The sequence below is a fragment of the Tenrec ecaudatus genome, chromosome 8 (genome assembly GCF_050624435.1).
Source record: "Tenrec ecaudatus isolate mTenEca1 chromosome 8, mTenEca1.hap1, whole genome shotgun sequence".
NCBI classification, from domain to species: domain Eukaryota; kingdom Metazoa; phylum Chordata; class Mammalia; order Afrosoricida; family Tenrecidae; genus Tenrec; species Tenrec ecaudatus.
In genome coordinates this window covers 68,464,321-68,489,161 of record NC_134537.1, presented here as the reverse complement: position 1 = coordinate 68,489,161, position 24,841 = coordinate 68,464,321, and the positions used below count along the sequence as shown (strand labels likewise).

General features: G+C 44.0%; 1 protein-coding gene across 3 annotated transcripts; it reads right to left on the bottom strand.

The window, feature by feature from the left end:
* Window positions 1-429: 429 nt before the first annotated feature.
* On the bottom strand, window positions 430-20,286 carry CLN8 (CLN8 transmembrane ER and ERGIC protein). Of its 3 annotated transcripts, XM_075556413.1 has the most exons (4): window positions 20,119-20,286; window positions 18,927-19,066; window positions 11,996-12,665; window positions 430-2,564 (listed from the first exon to the last, which is right to left on the bottom strand). In XM_075556413.1, the coding sequence occupies exons 3-4, from the start codon at window positions 12,536-12,538 to the stop codon at window positions 2,241-2,243; spliced, it is 867 nt and encodes a 288-aa protein (XP_075412528.1). In that variant the 5' UTR covers window positions 12,539-12,665; window positions 18,927-19,066; window positions 20,119-20,286; the 3' UTR covers window positions 430-2,240. The 3 variants fall into 3 exon arrangements, with proteins under 3 accessions (XP_075412528.1, XP_075412527.1, XP_075412529.1); XM_075556412.1 differs by lacking the exon at window positions 18,927-19,066; XM_075556414.1 differs by lacking the exons at window positions 18,927-19,066; window positions 20,119-20,286 and adding an exon at window positions 19,795-19,947.
* Between the last annotated feature and the right edge of the window lie 4,555 nt (window positions 20,287-24,841).

Genomic DNA, 24,841 nt, shown 5'->3' with positions numbered 1-24,841 from the left:
TTAGTGACTAAGCTAAATTCTTTATACTCTGATTTTTTATCCTTTTATAGCTTTACTCTGAGACGGGGAACTGACATCTCTTGGGTCCTGTAAACATTGGTTACATTATGATACTTTTACTCGTTTAGGAAACACCAGCGCTCGCTGCTTCCTCCGGAAGAAAGGATTCAACGGCCCGAGAGATCAGGTTGGTAGATCGAGAGCGGTAGGGTTGCAGGTTTAATAGTTTTTCTAGGAACATGGTTTGTTTGCTGTTTAAAACTTTTAAATAGATTCCTAAGATTCCACACAACGATGTTACAGATCTTTATCTGGATGTAATCAATAATCTGCCACTGTTTAAAGCACCCTTAAAGTTTACTGTTATGACAGTTGTATGTTACATAACAAGCACAAGTCACAAAGTGTTTTTCACAAACACGCCAAAGGTACTTTTGGAAAAAAATAAATTTTATTTTAATTGCACACTCATGGCCACGGTAAAAGCTTGTGTACCTGCCAATAAAACGGCTAAACTGGCATACATAATACTATCCAGCCTCAACACAGCAAATGCACTGTAAAACCAAAATATACGAGGCACTGTGGGGGTAGTCAGGAAAGGCAGCCCCACCCTAGGGATGACTACAGGGGCCTCAGTGACCCATCACTGACCCGGATGGCCAGCCAGGTGTCCACATCTACTTCTTATCCTGAGGGCAAAAGTGAACTCTAACCTACTTGGAAACCTATAGAGAAACACAAAATGAGGGTCAAGCCTGGGAACCTACTGGCAGTGTGGCCAATTAAAAAGTTCTCAAATCTAAACAAATCTGATTACTAAAAACCTATTTTATTTTGTCGAATCAGTAATATAAAATTTAAGTTCTTATGGTAAGATAAACTCCTTGATAAAAAAAAATTCTTGAAAGACTTAACCGAAGTTAACTTGTATTTACATCAAGGTTGGTGACCATTAACTGAGGGCCATTAATCCTCAGTGATGTCTATATCATGCTGCCACTAGATGTCACTGTTCACATAGTTTAAAATTTCCCAGCGCCCATACACACTTTTATCTTGGACTGTTTCCAACCAAAAAGAGTATGATTTTGAAATGAATCTGAAAATATGACCATATGAATAGGAAGACCTAATACTAACAGTCATGTTCACTAAGTGAATATTTCTCATGTGAAGTCACTTCAACTACAGGTATGCACTGCTTAAATTTGCAAAAATCAGCAACAGTATGATCTGTAAAACAGGATGTTACATAATTTGAAAGTTGTGTAAACACCATATTATACACACAGCAAAGACATATATAAATTGTGAGCAATAATATTCACTGATTTCCATGTTATTTTAATAGCCTTTTAATTTTCAAATCAATACTTTGCCTTTTTGCCTCCCCGATGTTATTACTAGTGCTGGTCTTCCTCCATTTGGGAGCCATGGTGCACTTCCCAGTAATATTTTTGAAAGAAAAAATTGACACAAAGGTAATGCCACAACATTCCGAGATGCATGGTACACAGGGTTGGATGCTGCTGCCCACAAGCTGAAGCATACATGCATTTGTTACATGGAAAGCTGTTTATTTCTAAGTAGGGGAAACTCACAGAAAATAACAATGGAAAGTGCAGTGCATACATAAGTCAGTCACGTAGACATTAATTATAACTATCAAGGCATTAAGTGTCATATACGTAACTGTCCCTTTATACACTTGTCAGTGCAATCCCTTTGCATGTAAGAAACACGAGATGCATGTGTTGCATGTGGGAAGCTGCTGTGTTTGCTACATCAACGTCCTGTTCTCTGTCTGAATTTCCAAACTTTACTATAATGCCATGCAGTCAGACACTGCCTGGACCGAAGTCACGTAGTGAATGACCATTACCATGAAGCTGTCTGGCCTCCTTCCCAACAACCTGCAATGATCTTCCCCTTCCTGAATGCTAACAATAGCCCGACGCCGCTTCACTAACAAGCATACACCTTAACAGTCCAATAAATTACGATGGGGAAAATCAGCCCCTAAAGAGGTAAGAGATCAGTTTGGAAAATACTTTGCAACTACTTCAAAATTAATACTAATGAAATACAGAGTTATTTCATTTGGAAACAGGCTAAAACAAACAAGAAACATCTTATTTTTTTAAAAATAAAATTTTGTTCCAAGGCCTCCGTACAGTCAGACTACATGTGCCATAATTCAGATGGGTAATGCTGGAATCAGCTGGTTCCTGAGACAGTTACTGCTTCTTCTTCTGGGGTAGCTGCCCATTGGTCCTTTCAGGCTGACTGCTTTTTGCTTCTGGTTGCGCAAAGTTCCAATCCACTGGATTTAGGAATTGCTGCGTCTTCTTATGGGTCCAATATGGATTAAGTATTAGTGTGAGGAGGGCCAGTCCAAGAAGGAAGAGGGAAAAATGAGGCAGATACAAACTGTTGATCAAACTGTCCCAGTGCCAAAAGCACACCCACCACATGTGGTAGGTTAAAATCATGCGGCAATGGAACATGTGAATCATTAGCCACTGATTTAGCTTCCAGACCAGAGATTCTGACCAGCCAGCCTGCAGGGGAGACAAAACAAATGCAAATTTCAATACAAGATGGCAAAACTAATTTTTAAAATGGTTTTAAACATTTATTTAACAAAACAATGACCAATCCAATGTTCTCCACGTGCACCACGCAGTGGCATTACCTCATGCCATCATGTTTAGCTGCTGTCTTGATCTGTTCTCCAATTTCTCCATCTACATGCACCCCTAACATCCCAACAGGCTTTCATGACTACCGTAATCATGGAATACGTCAAGTTCACTCAAAAGCAGAATTTTCTTGCCAAGGCTTGCCTTTCACTGGGACTGAGAGAGGCTAGAACATGCCACTCCTGACACCACGGAAAGCAACATAAACCCAATCCGGTTCACTTCTGACACCAGTGGAAATGACATCCAAAAAACCTCGGAACTTTTTCAAAGCTATGTATTTAAATTTTTTTAAAAAAACAACCACATCACCTTCAAACTACTCTCCATTACACTTAATACATTTGTCATATCTGCAATTTCACTCTTAAGAAACATTTTCAAACTCATCTGTTGGGAGGGCTGACAGTGCCTCCCTTGCTTTTTTCTTCACCTCTTCTGTGTCCTCAAATTGCTGTCCTTTCATGTGCCTCTTCATTTGAGGAAGCAAAAGAAGTCACACAAAGGGAGGTCAGGTGAGTAAGGTGCGGGGCAAGAGAAGCGTGCTGGGTTTTGCCCCAAACTGGCACACGGAGATGGCTGCAAGGTACATTGGCATGTGGCAAAACCAGTCAGTCCCCATCTGTCACAAATTAGGCCTTTTCTGTCACACACTGTTAGACAATCTTTTCAGAACCTCTCTATAAAAAGTTTGATTGACAGTCTGACCTAGTGGAATGAACTCCAAACGCACTACAAGCCAACACTGACCAACCTCCAGAATGAGAGTCGTCATCAACCAACATTTCAGCTCTTTTGAAAAGAGAAAACCACTCGAACACTTGAGTTTTCCCCACAGCGCTGTCCTTGTGAGCTGTGTTCAGCATCACAGCAGGTTCTGTATCATTTCTCCAGAGCAGCAAACAAACATTTCACAGCCACACACTGTTCCCTTAAATCAGCCATCACAAAAGAAGAGGTTTCAGCAAAACTGCTTTTACAAAAAAATTCACTGTGACCAGAGAGAACCTTCCCAGGGGACAACACTGGGTGTACTAACTTAGAAGGTGCTAGATGCTCGTCTAGCGGATAAAGTGCACACTACAAAAAGCTCCGTTTTGCCCAGAGCAATTCCATTTTCTGTGGCAGTAGCCCTCATCCTTCCCTCTCTGAGCAGTCACCCAGAGCTAGGTCAGAACTCACAAGTTCAGAGGACATTGTGCTTCACATTGCCAAACATGCAGATGCCACCTGCATCTCTTCTGGACTCCCTCAAGTCTGACCAGCTGGCTCCCACTATTCCTGTGGGTTTGATAATTCACTAGAATGACTCATAGAACTAAAAATAGCTTTACTTATGATGATGGCTTACTGGTAGGAAAGAAGGATACAAACAGATGCATAGCGCAAGATCTGGGAGGGTCCGCAGAGAATAGTTACCCTGTCCCTAAAGGAAATGTACTACCTCGCACCTCCACAAATGTCATTCACCAGTGAAGAAGTGCATGGAGAGTCTGTGCGGAGCATCCTTATTGCCGGTCTCCCCATAATGCAAATTCCCCTTGCCCCTGAGGTCCACTGATGGTATGAGATGGTCTTTCTGGCCTGGCCAACCACTCTTCCCTGAGGCTCATCAGGATTACCAGGTGATCATGAGTGAGCGCACCACCTCACCTAACCTGTTTCTCAGTGTGGTCTGGCATTTTATGGAAGACAATTAAATGTTCCAAATCTCAAGAATCACTGCTCAGAAACCAAGGACACAGGTCAAGTCATGTTATGGAGAGCTAACGATTTCATCACCTGGGGCTTACCTCTGTACACCTGAGTGACAGGGTGACAGGATGCACACCAAGAGGTGGCTCGATACTTACTTGCTATTCACTTATTCATCCTGATTTTTGCTCCCTACTTCGGTCAATATTTTTTAACCTTGAATTTTCATATAGTGAAAAAATAAGCAACGCCTGTTTGCAAAAATGAAAAGTCCTGTTATACCAAGCTCCCATTCCTTGATCCTGGAATCAGAAAGAAGCGTAATGTGAGATGCATTTTCTCTCTGCCTTTGCCCGCAGCTAAATACCTGACCCCAGGAACCATGAGAAACAGGCCAAAATGATCTTGCCTTGAAAATTCTTCTAAATCTGCATGAAAACTATCTTCTAGCAGTGACCGATCAAACTGAATGGGAAACTTGAAGATGACAGCCATCACCGGTGACTCAAGAGGAGGTGGACACAAAAGCCAGGATCTAATGCTTAACAGCTCAGACCAATGAATTTCTTACACAGCAATGTATCTCTGCCATCCTCACTCTGCCTAAGCCCAAGCTGCAAAGCAGTTCTGTCACCAGGTATGGTTTTCGAGGATGGGGCTACTTTCTTGCCTGCAGGGAAAGAAGCTTGGTCGTCAGGAATAATACTAATAAGCAAGATCAAGCAAGGGCTGGTGCATGTCACCGCAGCATATTTAATAGCAGAATCAGGAAGAGGGGGTTCCACGCAAAGACTGAAATTCCCAAAACCTCGAAAGGGGAATATGATAAAACAACGCCTGAAGTATCGAATTAGCAACCAAGAAATAGAAACAGAGAAATTCTAATCTCACGATGTCACAAGAATGTATACTATTGCTCTGATAAGGGAAAAAGATGACACAGCAATGGAATCAATGACTTGAAAACAATGTAAGCAAGGAAATTATTACTGGAAAGTCTTTTTTAAAAAAATCCACTCCAGAATAAGTTTTATAAAAATTCTGAATTACTACTTTAGATCAGGCACATTCATGCTGTTTTCTACTGCCGTCAAGAGTTGCAGTCTCAAGAAACCCACAGGGGCAGTTCGACACTGTTGGATAGGGTTGCTTGGAGACTCTTGGACTCAGCGTCACTGAGTGCTGACAGGTGATCTGTACTGTAGACAACAGTCCAAAGAAATATTTTATCATGTAAATTAGCTATTATTAAGTCTAGACCAAAAGAAAGAAATGTGATGAAAACCAGGGAGAGAGTAAGACAAGACTCAACAGCATCGATGTATTGAACATAAGAAAACAGAAACACATCTTGAGGGGGGCAGTCTCTGAACTGGGTATCAAGGCCCCTACCTCAGCCAAGACTACTTACAGGTAGATGCTCCCCCCCCCTCCTTCTCTTAATTAAAAAATACCTTTAGGCTGCTTTTCAGCACAAAGAACAAAGCACTTAACTTGCCCCTAACCCAGAAGTGAATAAAAACTTCCAGTGGGTGTTTCGGGCTAACTGAAAGCTAACTATAACCACATCCCTTGCAGGAACTTCTGCACTACCCAGGTCTAAGAGATAAGGAAGCACAAATCCCAAAGCCACAAAAACAATTATTACGCCTCCAAATTAAAGGGAATAACGAAATGAAAGAAGAATACACTGGGACCAAAAAAGAATCTGTGTTCAGCAGATTAGGTTGAAAGCAGATAGGATGAGTGACAAGCATTTTTCCTTATTTGTGAGATTATAGGCATAGGCCGTACCTATGGAGTCAGTACTACAAATGGAATCCATTCTGGCTGCAAGGTGTCCATGCGTCCTGATTAGCCTGCGGTTGTCACGACTGTCCCTTCTCACTTTTACAAGTATCACAGTTTGGGTGACAGAATAATTTACATTCTTTAATCTCATCACTCACTTCCGAACAGAATTAAAATAGCAAGTTATAGAATGCCTGGTAAAATATTTGCTGGAGGTGCCTTTAAAGGTCCTTATAAGTCCCATGTGTGAGTGTATTCTGTTAGTGATGGTGGGGAGTGAGGGGCAGATGACAAAAATCTAGTGCAAGCAAAGCAAACTATAAAATAAATCTGAGCTTCAAACATGGGGGGGGAAAAGGTCAATATCACCCACCAGGAATCAAATAGAAAATTTTAAATTACTTAATCAGAGTGTCAACAATTAAAAAGACTTGATAGGAGCGCATATTTAAATTGTAAGAATGCCAGTCTTCTCCTTCGGTTGCCCCCCCCATCTAAGTATTCCCTTTCTAAGGAACCCCGATGGTGTTACGGTTAAGCACATGACCCCTATCTCAAAGGCTGGCCGCTTCTGCACAGGTCAGCCAAGGGAACGTGGTGGGGCAGTCTGACTGCGAGTCATCATCCACGTGATGGTGCTCAATAGTAGTTGCTGCCTTTACGACGGGTATGCTGGCTTCCCGTCCCACGGACTGGGGGTATACTGTTAATGAAGAACGTGCACTTTTTGCAAATTATTCTAAGAAAATACCCAGAAAGGCGCAGAATGTATACACCATCTATCAGGCTCCCTAAAGTTTCTAACAGCAGAGGGAAAACACATGGAACCACCTCAATACTCCACAGTGTGGGACAGATTCAAGATACCCCACCCAGTGTTCTTCATGCTAACATGCACAAGCGTGATGTGGCTAAAAGAATCGAGGGAATGAACAGTGGGGCTGCAGGGTATGCAGACACATACAAATGAAAATAAAACACTAAAAGCCTATGTACAAGAACATAAGAATTATCTTTGAGTTATAAAAGTAGTGAATTTCATTTTTATTTCTTTTGCCCTCCTATATTGTTTATAAGTATATGTTAAAAGCAAGTTTATTTAAAGCATTCTTTTCTTTAGAAAAACATTAAGATAGTGTCCATTATAAATATAGGAATAATTAATATCTTTTAAAGTCACAATTGTTTAAGCCTCTATATAGAGTATTGATCAGCAACCAAATAACTTATATTTGAATTTAACTTATAAAGACATCCCTTGAGGAGTAGGTGGTGGATTCATGATTTTTAAAAAAATGGGCTTCACTTCGAGAAGCAGCCAAAACCATCCATGAAACCAAATACTATACTATTGTTGTCATACTTCACATGACTTTGTCTAATTATCTGGATTATTCAATAGGACAAAAAAACCCCGATTCCTCACAAGAGATTCCCCTTCACACTTGTCAGAAGGTGGCGGAAGACACAATCAGTGAAGGATAAACGGACCCAAGGGAGCCCAGGATGACACTCCTCCCAAACCACTCGTACGTCTCACTCCATTCAATAAGCATGGTCAACAAGTTTAACTTTTCTTTCACAGATACGGCACACTTAATCCATGTTCCAGCTTGTCACCGCAAGAAGCTTTAATTAAAATCTAATCAATAGCATTTCTGCATCAAGAAAATATAAATAGCAAGGTTTACTCCCCTCCAAATTGGTGCTGGCTTTGTGCTAAACACTTTCTTTTTGTTTCTTTACTTACAGGTGGCACTTTACTCATGTAACTTTCCCAACAACCCCAATTTTAGGTATGAAAATAGTGACTAGACAGGTTAAGTAACATGCCCAAGACTGTTCAGCTAGGATGTAGGGAACCTGAATGGGCTTTGACGTGGCCCAGTATAAGACATGCCTCATTTCTTTCTTTTTTTTAAAATCATTTGATTGGGGGCTCCTATAACTCTTACAACAATCTGTGCAACACATCCATTGTGCCAAGCACATTTGTAGATTTGTTGCCATCATCATTCTCAAAACATTTGCTTTCTGCTTGAGCCCTTGATATCAGCTCATTTTATTCCCCTCCCTCCCCGCCCCCCCATGAACCGACATGCCTCATTTCTAACCAAGAATGCTAATCATGCTGCTCAGACATTATCATTACATAATCAATAACAGTTTTGCTACGAATTCAACAGAATTTATGAATACTTTATTATGTATGCTTTATTCTTCCACCCAAGTTAATACTTGTCTACCCTAAACAAATTACACAGATTTAAAAAAGAGTCCATCTGCAGATTAGGGAAAGTTTCCTCCTCTAGTTCATCTGCCAGTCGCCATGGAATCTTTATGATTCAGGGGACCCGTGTGACGGAGCAGAACTGCGCCACAGGGTGCCTGGGTCATCTCGCGATGAAAGCAGAGCACTTCTCTTCTAGAGTGGCTGGGTGGGTTCAAACCAGGACATTCTTCAGGAATCATCTCTGCCTTTGGTTCAATTTCACAAGCGCTGGTCTTCGTTTCACAAGGAGCCTTGGTGAAGTGCGTATACGTTGGGCTGCTAACCACAGGTCAGCATTCAAAACTACCAGCCACTTGGCAGCAGAGAGACAGGCACTCTACTCTGTAAAGAGTTACAGCCTCAGAAACCGGCAGGGCCAGCTCTACGCTGGACTATGAATGAGCAGGGATCAACTCAGTGACACTGAGTTTTCACTTCGTCGTCATTTCAACGAGGGACTCATTTTCAAAACAGTGTCATTCTTTCCCTCTCACGGAAAGTAGACTCCTTAAATTATTAATGTCCACGATAGAAAAAAATATGCAGTGACATATTGTGCAAAGTTTTAATAAATTCAAAGCCTGAATATTAAACGTTCTTTGAGATGCCACTGCATGCTTTGAGAAAAGTTAGGGTACAGTAACAAAATGTGCAAGATAATACATGTAAACATTTGTGTTTTATACACATTTACATAGCTTTGGATGTTAATTAGTATGCAAAAAATATATATGTGTGTACATAAATTGACAGTATTTTTAGATCTTCTCATTTGGCCTGTAGATTAGTTCGAGTACTGTGTAATAGTTTTGAATTTTTCTAAGTGTTTCAAAATTGAATCTGAGAAAAAACATGAATAATTAAACTTGAGGTATAGAATCCACCTTAAACTATTGGTGATTTTTTTGTTCTCCTTTACATTCTTTAGTATCTTTTCAATTTAGACCCCTGGATGGTGAGTGAGGCAATCTTTTAAATTCTGATATTGAGCTATGAGTGAATTTGGCAACTTTACTAAAGTTTGAAAAGACTGCAATATTTAGACACATTTGTTTACTTATAATAGTAGTGTGTGAGCGAGAACAAGAAGTAAAACTGCCTAGAAACAGATTCAAAGCTTTTTCGTTTTTTGGCTAGAGACTAATTTTTGTAGCCTTGTTGGCTTTTAATTGAACATACTGGGGTGAGAAACGAAGACTTAAATAACCTTTGTTCCATTCTGTACAATCCAAGTTCTTAGAGAATGTGGCAAAACCAAAATTAAGGCCCTTAACTCTAGTGATAAGCAGACTTCCTGGACTCTATCTTCTGAAAGATCACTCGAAAAAGCAAACAAACTCACTGCCATTGAGTTGATGACAACTTATAGCCACCCTATAATGCAGGGCAGGACTAACATCCCTATGGGTTTCCGAGACTGTAACTCTTTATGAGAGAAGAAAGCCCATCTTTCTCCCGAAGGAGTGGCCAGTGGTTTTGAACTGCTGACCTTTCAGATTACAGGTATAACCACTAGGTTTAGGAAAGCTTCAAAGGAGAACGCCTCATGAAATGTGAACGATAGGCCAGATCTTACTGGCCTCAGAGTCTTCTACTCCGCCTACACATTTGGCTCTAAGAGAAGCTGCCGTTTTCCCCTCCTCTTCTTTTTAAAGAACTTCCTGCAAAACTTAATAAAACTCTAAAAGCACAAATGACCTTTCTCCAAACATGAAAACATCCATTTTGTTAGTTTTTGTTTCAGTATTGACATACACATTACTTAGCACACTACAGCACTACCCAAGTCTCGGTACTGGACTCTGTGGCAGAGGAAGAAAGTCATAGTCACAGTCAGACCCCGTTCCAGGTCTTCAAGAAGGTTCCGCCTCATGGTGAGGACACCCTCCAAGACAAACGAGAACTGCGATACGGCTATAACAAGAGAGGCGCACAGATCACAGAAACGTCCCTAAAATAATCCCTACACATAAACCAGGAGCTTTACATCTAAATGACTCATTTTGGGGGGGCACAGAAACTAAGTCTAACTTGTCCATCAAAAGCTCAAATTCCCAATGGCTCAAGTAGAAAGAAAATGTTTTGAGGACGATGGCAACAAATGTACAAATGTGCTTGACACAATGGATTGAGGTAAGAGTCGTACAAGTCCCAGTAAATTTTAAAAAGGAAAAACAAAACAAAAACAAATAAAACCCTCAAACAAAGTGTCATTAAGTCTATCACACTCAGTGTCTCCAGAGGACAGAGAACTGCCCCTGTTGGTTTGTGAGACTGTGCATCCTTCAGGAGTAGAAAGGTCTATCTTTGTCCCGTGCTGCAGCTGGCGATTTCCACCTGTTGACTCAGCTGTAACGCACCAGAGCTCCCATAACGTGTGCATGGTCAGCCTGTAACAAGGCTTTATACTGGCCTTTTTAAAAAAAAACTAATCCTTACACCTTGATTTGATAAAGCCTCAACTTGTTCCCTATACGAGAGCCCTGGTAGGGCAGTAGATTACGCATTGGGCTGCTAACCCCAAGGACAACAGTTTGAAACCATCAGCCCCACTGAAGGAGAAAGATGAGGCTTTCTACTCCCGTAAGATTTACAGTCTTGGAACCCACAGGGGCAGTTCTACCTTGTCCTTTAGGGCAGCTAAGGGTCAGGCAGGATTGACGTGATGACAGCGAGTTTGTTTTTGGGGGTTTGTCCCTACACAGGCCATGTAACCTCCCACTGGAGACCCCATGCTGTCTGCACTTAACCCTATTACGGCACTTACACCGTCCACGTGGTACTACACTGGGACAGCCTTGTGACAAAATACTATCATTCTTTTCTTTGAGTTTTCAGGTCCCAGGACAGGACTGGTGGTCAGTAAACATCTGCTATGTATGAATTGTCTGTACCATTTACTTGGTTAATTCTTTGATGTGTAAGACAGGTATACTTTCATTTCTGCTCAATATTTATTCAGTGTTCTTTCTACACACACAAGGACTCAACAATATGACCACTTTGTGGTGGTAGCATTAAAAATTAACAGCAAAACCACATAGTTTTCCAAGTTTCATATAAAATAGTGAATAAAATGTTTTCAAAAGCAAAGTGTTACCAACATGCTATGCAATTAATGATTGTAGGTCCCTAACACTTCTAACACTTATACTAGTAAAACAGCCTTAATACAGCCAACAAGCCATGTGTGTACAGCCATGTTTTACTTTAAAAGACTTTTTAAAGCCTTTCAAAGAAAAGAAACTATCTCTTCTAGGGCTTACCACAAACAGGATTTACAGAATTATAAGGTTCACTGAGATTTTTTTAAAATGGAAAACCAACAGGTTTGTTTAAAATGAATAAAACAATTCAACCAAAATGTTTACTACCGACTGTGTGTGCTGTAGTTGAGTTTGCTGATGACTTTAAGGCATGGTCCGCGATGCAGCGCCAACCACTCATACCAAGTGAACGTCGACGTGGCGTCTCAACTTGTGAGGGCCACTAGAGCAGTGAATGCATCCCCCAACAGAGGGGGCACGCTTACCTTTAGGAGCATCCAGGATACGCAGGTGAAGGGAGTGCTCATCTCCAAGAGTAATGTGGTCATAGCTAAATAGTGGCCAGCTTTGAGGTTGATCACTGAACCAAGAAATCCAAGAAAGGCAAAGAGATGATGGACAACTAAAAACAAATCAAAAGTCCGGAAGCACAAGTTGGACAGGTGAACGGCTACGTTTTCAAAGAAAAAGAATCCGGTCGCTGTGGCAACATTAAACCAACACCAGTTTTGCTGGTTAAGTCCTTTGTCGGCGTGAAGCACGGGGTCGGCCAGCACAGCCCACAGGCCCGCGATAGTGCTCTGGACTCCGAAGACAGCACGCGTGGCAGCTAGATCCCAGAAGACCTTTTCTTTCGCCAAGAGCGAGCGGTAAGTGGCGTTCAGGGAGGAAGACAGCTGGTGACAGACAACAAAGACGCCGAGGTAAAAGAGAAAGCCAGCCACCACTAGGGTTAAGCGGATTTTCCAGGACGCATAGTCCAAGTCAAAAATGCTCTCGGATGCGGCTCCATCGCTTTCAAGATTCATTATCCTAAGTTTTACGCCCAAAGAGCTGCAGGATAAATGTAAGTCTTCTGAGCCCCACGCCGTGTCTGCTCCAAGCAAACGAAGTCAAAGCAATTGTCTCTATGATCTTCATGCATGTGTCTTCCTTCTGAAGAAAGAAAAGATAATTCACGTTATGTCACTAACAGAAGCTCGACAGAACAGAGGCATCAAAAGCCCCAATCCCAGAGTAATGAGATTGCTGTCACGAGCCATGCAGTCGACTTTCACTCATCGGGACCCCATGGGCAACACTGCCCCATTGGGGTTTCTTAGCTGCAGTCTTTCTGAGAACAGACCAGCAGGGTTTCTCCCACTGAGCTGCTTGGGTGGGTTTGAACCACCAACCTTTTGTTTAGTACTCAAGAGTTTACTTGATCCAGAACTCCTAAACAAAAACAGCAAGTATCAGCCTTATTCTTATGCATTTAGAAAAATACATCAACATGACAAGGTAGCATCCAGTGGCAGAAGAGGAGAATGAAAGAAAAAAATGCAGACGTACACCTACTGACTAGAGGTTAGGAATATTACCACCACAAGCCTACGGTCCTCTGTTCTCATCTTTGTTGTTGTTCTTAGTTGCTGTTGATCAACTGGACTCACGACAATGGTATTACACACATCAGTCTCTCGATTTCACGAGTCTGCTGATTAGTTACACAATCCATATTTCTTAAGGGATAAAACACTTAAATAATTATATGGAAATATATCACCTTGAGGTATTTTATTTTTATAATGCAAGGCAAGAAAATAACCTTGCTACTTTACAGTCTGTATGGAGAAGCTATTAAACATCAGCACCAACTTTCAACCACAGCACAAGTAAAAAGCACAGCTGTCCAAGCACTGCCAGCGAGTTGATTCTGACCCAGAGACCCTGTAGGCAGAAAGACCTGCTCCCTGGGGTTTCCAAGGCTGTATGTCTTCCCAGAAGCGGGAAGCCATGCCTGTCGTCTTTGGAACTGCGGTTGGTCCGAACTGCTGACCCTGGAGCTAGTAGTCCAATGCACAGCCAGTTAAAACCACCACGGGCTGAGGTATACGCGACTTCAGATCCCTAGTAAATAACTTATTGTTATGTTCTTTGACTACTCTGAGGTGGTTTCTGACTATTAAAACACACAACTCTTACCCATTTCATAACCTGTGGGACATTTAGAGCCCACTAACATGTTCAACCTCTAGGGTTGCTTGGGAAGCTGCTATCCCAGTGGTAATACGTGCTACCACCTGGCAGACTAACCCCGCCAACTGTACCACCAGAGTCCACTTGGGACATAGAGGATGCTTCAGATGTTCAATGAAAACATTCATTCTTTTAACTCCATTTTTTTCCGAGCTTTTAAAATCCCTTCATATGCATCCCACATAATTGTATCATATTCCATATTACTTAAAAAATTTCCCCACCTTGATTTCTTCAGCAAGTTTTCCATTACTGAAAACACGTAATATCAACAACCAATTCAAAACAGACAATAACTAGGTCATGAGAAGCTTAAATGTTATGTGTAAACAGATTATTAATTCAATGTTTAACACATCAGGTATGTAAATGGGTGCTTACGTATTATGATAATCAGAATTTATTATGATATCCTCATAAACAATGAGGGCTCCCCAGTTTTAGTCTACAAACTTGCAAACAGCCTAACCCCTCTGACTTCAGTATTCTCACCTGAAAATGGAAGCAGATTAGCTCTGTACATGGCGATGCCATATATACCTAGACAGGGTGTACTTCTGCTGTACATGAGTCAGTACCGACTGGGTGGCTAACAGGAAGCAACAACATGCCCTTCTTCAGACCTCGTTAACTGACCCCGTGCTCTGTTTTGTTAAATCTACTCAGCTGCTCTCCTGCTGGAAGCTCCAGAGAGCCACTACTGTCTGCGAGAGGTGTGACCCTACTTCCCAGGCGTGGGCCAATTAATCTTTCTGTAGCACCCACCTTCAAGGCGGTGTTTCTTGTTCTTTTAACCATGACAACACACTACACTGAAAACCACATGAAGGAAAACTGAAAAGTAGGACCGTGCGCACAGCTTATCATAAACCAGTTTTAAAAATCCCTTTCCTTCTGGTAACTGTGAATCTGAAGAAAACAGGCCCCATCCCACCAATGGAGCTCACTAGGGACATGCCAAGCCAAGTTCACTGCCATCAAGTCAGTTCTGACTTAGAGCACCCAGCAGGCAAAGAGTAGAACTCTCTCCCTTTGGGTTTTCAGGTTATCAATCTTTATGGGAGCAGAAAGGCTCATCTTTCTCCCATGGAGCAGCTGACAGGTTCGAAGTGCTGCCCTTGTGATGAAGAAGCCCAACACATACTACCTGGGCTCCTTTTCGGGTATGCAAGAGAAAGCATTTGTTGAAACTTTTCATCATTCTTTAATTTCAGCCCCTAAGTTGGGAAACACAATGAACCATATGGTTTATAATAAAAAACCAAGTTAAATTAAACTAAATCCTAAACTTCACTTTGTGATCATGCAAAAGTAATGTTATAAATCAGTCTTTCTTTGTACTTTTTCTATTCCTAATACAACCCATCCGTTTATTATTCTAGCTTTTTAAATTTTTTATTAAAATTTTTTTCTTATTCTAGTTTAATGACAAAAATAGCGGAGCACATACATGTTTCAAGCTTCATTTTCAACATATTTTGGCCTACAGCAGGCGATAATCATGTCACCCGTTTTATCCTCGTTTCCTACTGCTGGGGCTACAGTCCTGTTTGTGCGCCCATCCGTCAGTGAACTTCCTGATCAGAACCCTGGCGTGGCTCTCCAGCCACCAGAAGAAGTCTGTGTTGCTTAGCTCTTCTTAATCCAGTCCCTACCTGCCTTCTCTCGCCATCCCACACATCTCACCCAGTCTTCCCGATCATCGTCCAGTCCTTTGAAAATACTATATTCTGCCTTCCTGCTCGGCCTTTACCCACACTGGGTCATCTACCTAGAAAAGCCTTTAACTTGCTTTCCCTCTAACCCTGGGTTGACTGACCCCTGGCCACCCTTCGGGTCTTAGCTTATATTTCATTAACCGAAAAGCCTTGCCAGTCTAGGGAAAGTACCATTAACTAGGCAAAGTGCTTTTGCTACAGCTTTCGAACCCTGTCTGTTCTAATACTTAGCATGCACTCAAATTGCTTATTCAATTCTAGCCTGCTTACTTAACTTATAAGCAATGAGCTCTCTGAGAGAATGGGCTGCATCTGCTTGTCCATCATTGCTTGGTCGCACAGAGTAGGCAATCAAGAGACATGTGTTGAATATGTGAAGAGATTGGAAATAATGCTCAAGAAGTCTAACTTACATAATAAAATTAAACTTGAACTGCGTGAAAATCTAGCGTCTCAAAATTCTCAAAACTGGAAACAACCTGTTGTTACATACGCCAGACGTTCATTTAGTAGAGAAGAAACCAAAGCAGAGAATGGAGACGCCATCATTCACAGCAAAGCAGTATTAGGAGTCTGGCTTCAGATTTGCCACTGGGGCTCTTGCCCACCCTTTCCTTCTCACTTCCTATCAGTTTTTCAAGGTTCATCTAAATATGGTATTCCTTCATCCACAGTCAAAGACCAAGTTTGGTGAGGACTCGGGCTGCCTACCATGCAACTAAAGCTCTCAATTCACAGAACCAATGTCAAGCCCAATGACCCAAACTCATATCCGATGGTATCTGTGCTATATCAGGGCAAAGAGTCCACAGCACTTGGCCAAGCCTCCAGGGGTCATAGCCTGGTTCCCCTCTACCAGAGGCACACAGTAGGCCTGAACTTCCTCAGGGGTGGAGCCGACTCCAGAAAATGCCAGACTCCCTCCATTCATCAAACTCAGTGGTAGTCTAGCTAAGTCAGTCTAATTCAGGGACAGCAAACAAGTTATTATTCAGAAAAAGTAGACATCGTTAACACATTGTCTGTTCCAAGAATAGAGCAAATACTAGTCTTATCAGACAGTGAGCACTGTAAAGTGGACTCTGGCAGATCTAAGTAAGTTAAAGTGGAACATCTTATCATTTAATCTCCCTTTTGATTAATGTTAAATTTGTTCCAGTTCTTAAAAGTTTCTGCTTTATTTTTAGTGGAGGTTTTCATTTTATTTTGTCATTCTTGATGATTTTTGCTTTCTTTCTTTGTTATGGGGAATTCAAGATAGGTGAATGTACAGAGACCGCACTAGATTAATAGGGGCATGGGCAAAGGGGAAACGAGGAGCCAACGAGGACAAGAAAATGAAAATGCTCTAAAATGGATTGTGGTGGTGATTGCACAACTCCTCCCAATACTGTTCAAAAGGAGAAGAGAAAATACTTGTCTTGCCTTCAGCCCGATTTTAAGGGCATGTAAATTAGAAAGGAAATATTTTTAACTATTTAATTTTTAGCTTTGCTAATGGATTCATTTTTGTTTCTCCTGATCAGCGTTATTATAATCTAAACCTCTGACGGCATTAAGAGAAAAAGATGTATTTGTATTCACATTTCTAGCCCAGAATTCTGGTAGTTTCCATGTTATTTTGTATGCACGCTAGTATTGTTCTGCTATCAGCTATTAGTAGTCTGGGTTGTTTAGCAACAATTAGCAATCCCTGGCTGAGGTGAGGTGAAGTCAGTCAACTGCTCCACAGGTCCTGGGGTAGTGGCGGAGCTGAAAGCCAGTCACAGCTTTCCAAGAACTTCTGGAGAGAACATTGCTACCCTCAGTAACTTCCCAACTTTACAGAATATGCTGGCTCACACCAGACACCCAAAAGATACTGGTAGGAGCTGCTGTTTCCTGTTTCTGCTCATTGTACTAAGGTGACCTCAGGCACCGGGCTCAATTTTATTTTCACATCCACAGAAAGCCTGCTAGATCTTTTCCAAGTAGTGTAGTGGGCACGTGGGAGACTTCTAGCTCTCCTTCGCGCCCCATCCCGTGCTCCCACTATCCCACGCTCCTCCCTTTTCCCGGCCCTTATAGAAAGGGCAAAAAGGATGCTGCAGTCGGAGTCCACTTCTCACTCGGCACTGTAAGCCCCACACTTCATCACCTCTTCTGATCACCTGAAGTTTAGCACTCATACCTAGATATTATGTTCCCTTCCAAGAGTAACCTTGGGGGCCACATGGTGGACTCATGTTCTTTTAACCTAGAGCTCTAATGGGCCAATGGTTAGATGAAACACTCCTTCAGCTCAGTAGTTGAGTAAACTGAGACACATGACAGACTCATGGAAAAGCAGCCATTCTCAGTCAGAGCCAGGCCTAAAGCCCTATTTCCATATTGACTTACCTACAAATCTTATTCTTTGATAAGATTCAGTGGTTTTAGCTACTGTATTGTATGTACTGAACTTTATTTTTAATTTAATTTGAATGTTAAAAAATTAGTCTGTTTTACTTCTTAGACCCAAGTGTGACCAAGCAAGCCATGCATATTTATTTATAAAACTAGAACTTGAACTGACCATTAAGCTTCTTTTCAGCTCCATTTGATAATCATTTCTTCTTTCTACTCACATCGCTGACTTGAAATGGCTTTTGTATGGAAATGAGGAAAGTAGAAATAAGATTGTATCTGGTTGTTCGTCACTTGAGGACACGGATTTATAAACCTGCCTAAGGATCCTTTGAATAGGGGACAGAGCGTGTTACTCTTAGTCACTGATCCAGGTCACTGCCATTGAGTTAATTCTGACTCCCAGCAACCCTGTCGTTTCCAAGGCTGTAAATCTTCACAGAAGCAGATTACCAGGCATTTCTCCTACAGAGCAACTGTTAAGATTCAAACCAAAGTTAACAGTTGAACATTTAATCACTGGGGCACACAAATATTTTACATGGTTCCCTTGCCAGAAGCAATTCAGAAACTTTAAAAAAAAAATTGGATTAGTGTTAGAGGATAACTTGTTAAGGTGCAATAATTTTCCTTTCTGTTTTAAAAAAGGAAAATCCCAAAGATTATGGGTTCACAGCACAGTAGGATATTCGGTTATTTCCCTTGTTTTCATGCACTTCAAAAATGCTCGTTTCTGTATATTCTGTTGAACTCCTTTGTCCTCTGCTGGCTCCTTTATCAATGGGTTATGGAAAACTTGACATTACTCACTATGTGCACAAAAGTCTTGTTTCTAGCCATGTGGAAATTATACAGCTGGGTATTTAAATGAAGTGTTTCCAAAATCAACAGAAATACATACAGTATGAACAGATTTCTGAAAATATACCCCATATGAAAAACTGAAATGAAATCTTCTAAATCCTACCCTGCATCAAGTCCTTTTAAAAACATTAACATATTTTGGCACAGTAATTAAAAGGGATAAAACTAAAATTTAACTATGAAAAACGTGGAACTGGAAAATTATACATACTAGTTTGTGGTCCGTTTCTGTCCTTTTAACATTATTATTTCCCGTGTTGAACATCATCTACGACGTGATGGGGGACATTCTATTACATGGCTCTCCTAGCATTTGCTTGCAGCCCCGGTGGTGATGCGTTGGGCTGCAAACTGCAAAACCAACAGTTCAAACCCACCAGCCACGCTATGGGAAAAGAAGGGCTTTCTACTCCTGTCCAGGGTTCCGGTCTGGGCAGTTGTACCCTGTCCTAATAGGGTTACTATGTAATGGAACTGACTAGAGCCCGATTTCCTATTAGGTCCTTCCCTTTACCCCCACTTGCAACTTCTCATCACTGTAAATATTCTACAGTGAACTGCTTACAGGCCACCTAGAAAATTTATTATTTTAAATGGCTTTTAGGGTGTGAGACCACTGCGAATTCCCAAACAGCCGTGGCCTGAACCCCACAGCCACACGTTCTGCAATGACTGCTGAAAAGCGGTCAAAACTCCGTGATCTATATGTTGTTACTCAGGTAGCCATTGGTGATGCCTTCAGGTATGGCTTGTTCCTTCCCATAATCTTCCTGGTAAAGCTTTTCGGTAAAATAACGAACCAGACTAGTAGAATCGGCGCGATGAGACAGCTAAGAGATTGCACAGAGAAGGGAGATTCAAAAAGGGGTTGGAATCCACTTCCCCCACCCCGCACCCCAAGTCCCATTCCAGAGCAGCTTGGCCTCCGGTCGTGTGACATCCCTCCTCCTTCCCTTTCAGTCCCCACCTCCCCTGATGCCGTCTGGGGCAACACCCCGCCAAAGCACTCGAACGAGGGGCTCGCACGCACAGGACCTGGTTCCGAAGAAGTCCCCCCGCCCTGGGGCGTTAGGACTTACCTGTAGAACCGGGTGCCCACACACGACCTACCCGAGCAGGTCCGGCAGGTGCGGCAAAGCAGAGCCAGGAGAGCTGCGCGGCCAACTCTCTCCCTGCCCGGCGGCCTCCCAGCGCCCGACTGAGCGCCGAGCAACCCGAGGGCCGCAGCGGCTCGGGGCACGCCGCGCGGAGAGGGCTCGGCCCGCACCCGCCCCCCGGCGCCGCCGCAGCTCCCGGGCCCCGGCGGGAGGGCCGGGCGAGCCGCGCTGCCGGACCCCGAGCGGCCCGGCCCGCCGCCGCCCGCCCGCCCGCCCGCCCGGCGCGGCCTCGCGCTGCGCCCTCACCTCGGCCCTTCGGCCCGACGACCCGCGGCTGCCGACGCGCCGTCTCCGTCCCGCGCGCGCCCCTCCGCCTCGCACCGCGGACTACGCCCCCGAAGTCACAAGGCTGCAAAACTGCAAGGTCACGACATCCTCCCGGCGCCCCTGCAGGCGAGCGCCCGCGCCGCCCGGCCACGCCCGCCGCCTCGTTCGGGGGCGGAGCCGCAGCGCGGGGCGGGGCCACGCCGGGAGCGACCGCGAGCGCGCCGGGGAGGGAGGCCGGGCCACGCCACCGCCGCCGGCCCGCAGGCCTGGGCCCTGTGCGCCAGCGAGCCCCGGGCAGAAGCAAACCCCAAACCACTCGACTTCCCCGGACCCGTGGCGGCTGGAAGACACGTTCTCGGGCCCGGTCCGCATCCCCGCAGCAGCCTTGGCCTTCTGAATCTGCACACAATCGATTCATCCACAGCTTGCTTCTTTAGACTTTTTGCATTTTTAAAACTTGGTTTATCGAGCGTGGCACATGATTTTAGCGTATAACGAAAAACCAAACCACTTCCTGAGACTACTGAAGGATCTCGGGTTAGGGGCCGCACCCCAAGGTTTCCCCATCCCTTTATTCCCTCCTTGCTGCGCTCCCAACAAGGCTGTTCGGCCTCCATCCCCCTTCTGAGTCTTAAAGGGCTTATCTGTAAAATGGAGTGGACAGACAACACCTTACCCCCCACCTCTACCCACTTAGCGGCCATAGCCCAAAGTCGTAGCTGTCGAGTATAAGGCTGGAAACTAAGCTCCGCCATGGAAAACTGCCCCAGCCATTTCCATGAAAGCTGGGTGGATACTTTCCTGTGACAGCCCTTTTTATTTTGTCCCCTTCCCCCCTCCAATAACCACTTGCGAATATGAAACGTGTCTGTTGGAATTGTATCCTCTCACCAAACATGTTCCATCTATAAACTGAGCGATTATCAGAGAAGCTGGATTACATGAAGATGAATGTGGCATCAGGATTGGAGGAAGGCTTATTAACAACCTGTGGTATGCAGATGACACAACTTTGCTTTCTGAAAGTGAGGAGGACTTGAAGCAATTTCTGATGAAGAACAAGGTTTGTAGCCTTCAGTATGGATTGAGACTCAGTATAAGAAAACCAAAATCCTCACAAATGGACCAATAGGGAATGCTAGATTTCTCTGTCCTTGGCTTTGCATGAGAAAGAATTCATGGTGAAGCCTGGTTTGTGATCCAAGTGGGTTTTTATAAAGGACTGAAGAAGCTTCAGGCTTTACAGTCACTGAACACAGGTACCCTCATCAGACCGCACACCCACACGTGGTGGCCTGGGTCCAGAGACCACAGCACCGCTGAGCAGAGGAGGAGCGGCCAAGGAAGGGGCAGTGGTCTCCAGGTTCCCGCCTTTGGGGCTTTCAGATGGGAGGCGTGGCCGATGGCACTGCCTGACCCCATTGACTAAAGCTCACTTGGCCTTGTCTGGGCCAACCAGGTGTACTGCCCGCCTACACTTACCACCCACCTGGCTCAGGTCTGACCCTGCGCATGCCCCTTAGTCTGCGCTGACCTCCAACCTCCTTTAGGGGACCCCTAGGCATGGAAAGGAACAACTCCCTAACAGTAACATGATGATCAACGGATAAAACGTTGAGGTTGTCCCGGATTTTGGCTTACTTAGATCCACAATCAGTGCTCATGGAAGCAGCAGTAAGATCAAAAGACATTGCATTAGGTACATCTGCTGCACAAGACCTCGTCAGAATATTGAAGAGCAAGGATGTTACTTTGAGGTGTAAAGGAGCCTGACCCAAGCCATAGTATCCTCATTGCATCATATACATGGGAAAGTTGGATATTGAATAAGGAGGACCCTAGAGAAATGGATGCATTTTAATAGTGGTGCTGGAGAAGAAACGGTTAAGGGGATATACTGATCTGTGTTGGAAGAGGTACGGCCAAAGTGCTCCTTAGAGGCAAGGATGGCAAGACTTTGTTTTACATACTTTGGACATCCTGTGAGGAGAGACCAGTGCTTGGAGAAAGACATCATGTTTGGTAAAGTGGGGGTGGGAGGGGGGGGCTGAGAACAAGAGATGGATTGACAACGGCTGTTTCAATGGGCACAGGCAGAGGAACGGTCATGAGGATGGCAGGGGCAGGACCAGGCAGTGTTTCATTCTGTTGTGCGTAGGGTCACAATGGGTTGGAGCTGGCTCGATGGCACCTAAAAATAATATGAGATCCTGCACCGCAGAGTGGACTCTGTTTTTCACCTGGATCTAATCTCTCCACAGTCCTCAGGTGCTGCAGAAGGAACACAGTTTTGTAGCAAGACAGACCCAGATTAAAATTTTGGTTGACTCCCTAACTCAGTGATTCCCCCAACCATAAAATTGCTTTCGTTGTTACCTCATAACTGCAATTTTACCACTGTTATGAATCGTGCGACCCTTGTGAAAAGGTCGTTAGACCCCCAAAGGGGTTGCGACCCCACAGGTTGAGAACCACTGCCCTAACTGAATGACCTGTAAAAATTGTGTAACTTCTGTGAACCTCAAAAGTCTCGTTTATAAAAATGAAATGAGGATAACCTGTGGTCAGAACAATTATAAAACCCTAGTTTCAGGATTCAAATACCAGTTTCACTTCCTGGATCTATCCTGGGGTCTTAAGCAAATTATATAACTTCTTTCGGTTTTAATTCCTTCATTCATGTGAACAGTGAAATAATAAGGAAACTTCTGCTCTTTTTAGTCCTCTCAAATCTCAAATCTGTCCATAAGTGTAATTGTGTGAAGATAACTGGAAATCAGAAAGCAATGGAAATATTTTAGTTGTTTTTAGCTGAGCAATTGTGTGTGTGTGTTTAAGTTTTCTTGGCGCTTCATCCACATGTCATACAATTCGATAATTCAGTCATATCAAGAAGAGTTGTACAATTGTCACCGCAATCAGTTCTAGAACATTTTATTCTTCCTTGTACTCATTGTTATTCACATAATTTTTTTTACTGTGACAAAAATATACACAACAAAAGATTCTCCAACTCAACTGCTACATGTATAATTCAGCTGGGCAATTCCTTACCCACTCGATTCTTTACCCCCACTTTCCCAGAACTCAGGCGGTGGGGATGAGCACCCGCGATTGCAGTGACGGCCCCAATCCCGTTTGCTGGGTCCTCACAAGATTTGAGCCGCCATTGAATGCTTTCTCATTTTAACCGAGGACACACCTGTAGATAATCTTGGCCCAGACAGAAGGCCTTGGAGAGTAGGTTACCTCCACCCTTCTCTGGTCAGCCCAGCAAGTGGCAGTCAATGTTAGGGGCATGCCTAGGTGTGTCCTTGATGGAGGTCACCATACTAGGGACAACACAGAGGATCCCATAGTCATGAATCAAGGCCTATTAGTTTGGCCCTGACTGCCTTAGTCTGAAGGCCCTAGACCAGCAGTTCTCAACCTGTGGGTCGCAACTCCTTTGGGGGTTGAATGACCCTTTCACAGAGGTCGCCTAAGCCTATATTTTCTTCTTATTTTTCTAAGCCCATATTTTCGATGGTCTTAGGAACTGAGACACCGCTCCTATCGTCTCCAGGCGGGTCGCCCACATGCAGATACGCTCACATATGGGGTCACCACAACATGAGGAACTGTATGAAAGGGTCGCAGCCTTAGGAAGGTTGAGAACCACTGCCCTAGACTAATCTGGTAAGCCCTTTGTTAGGTAGCTAGATTCAGGGACAAGGGGGGTTGTCCCTCCCATGCTGCACAGGACCCCCTAGAGGAGGTTAGAAGGAAATCAGGTGACCATTAAATGCCTATGAAGACCCCCAAATTGAGCATGCTCAAATTCAAGTCCCCAGCAAGGTGGGAGGTACACTACAGTGGTCCAAAGTAGGCCTGGGCTCATGACCTCACCCAGGTGGACTTAGCACGGCCAGTGGGGTCAACCAGTACCTTCAACCACACCTCCCCGAGTCAGGGGGCAGGCCAGGATAAAGGCACGTAACAGCACTGGCCAGCTCTCTAGCTGGCCCCGATTCTTGCCATAGTCTCTCTAACCCCCGTTCCACACGTGGGGGTGCTCTTTTCCATGAGTTTGCTTGTGCCCAGTTGTGAACTCCAGCACGGCTTCTGTGAGGCTTGGCACACTTCCCAGGGTAGCGGGTACCCTTTGAGACTGTGACACCTGAAACTGGTCCTGTCCTTCATAAAACGGGTTTCAACGTGGATTCTTTCATCATGTGAAACCAAGGTCTTACCCACTTGAGAAATTCCTTATACTTTCTATCTAACAATGTATGTGTCCCAAACATGGTCCCATGCCTGCTTCTGTCATCCACCTGTAACTGATGTCTTGATCTGCCACCACTCATGCTTTTGTGTCAGTGTCCTTGCCTCCTCCCCATTCATGCCCCATCCATACCCTAGTCATACCCCATCCACACCCCAGTCATACCCCATCCATCCCCCATCCATAGCCCATCCATACCCCATCCACACCCCATCCACACCCCAGTCATACCCTATTCATACCCCATCCATCCCCCATCCATCCCCCATCCACACCCCATCCATACCCCAGTCATACCCCATCCATCCCCCATCCATCCCCCATCCACACCCCATCCATACCCCAGTCATACCCCATCCATCCCCCATCCATCCCCCATCCACACCCCATCCATCTCAAAGTGTCCATTGTGAACCCGCAGATAGCATTTCAGCCTGG

What these genes read in the sequence shown, in the direction of transcription:
- CLN8 (XM_075556413.1), bottom strand. Translation starts at nt 12,538, where the DNA reads ATGAATCTTGAAAGCGATGGAGCCGCATCCGAGAGCATTTTTGACTTG. An exon ending in TATCCTGGATGCTCCTAAAG is followed by an intron (nt 2,565 to 11,995) that starts GTAAGCGTGCCC and finishes TCTCCCCTGCAG; the next exon opens with GCTGGCTGGTCAGAATCTCT.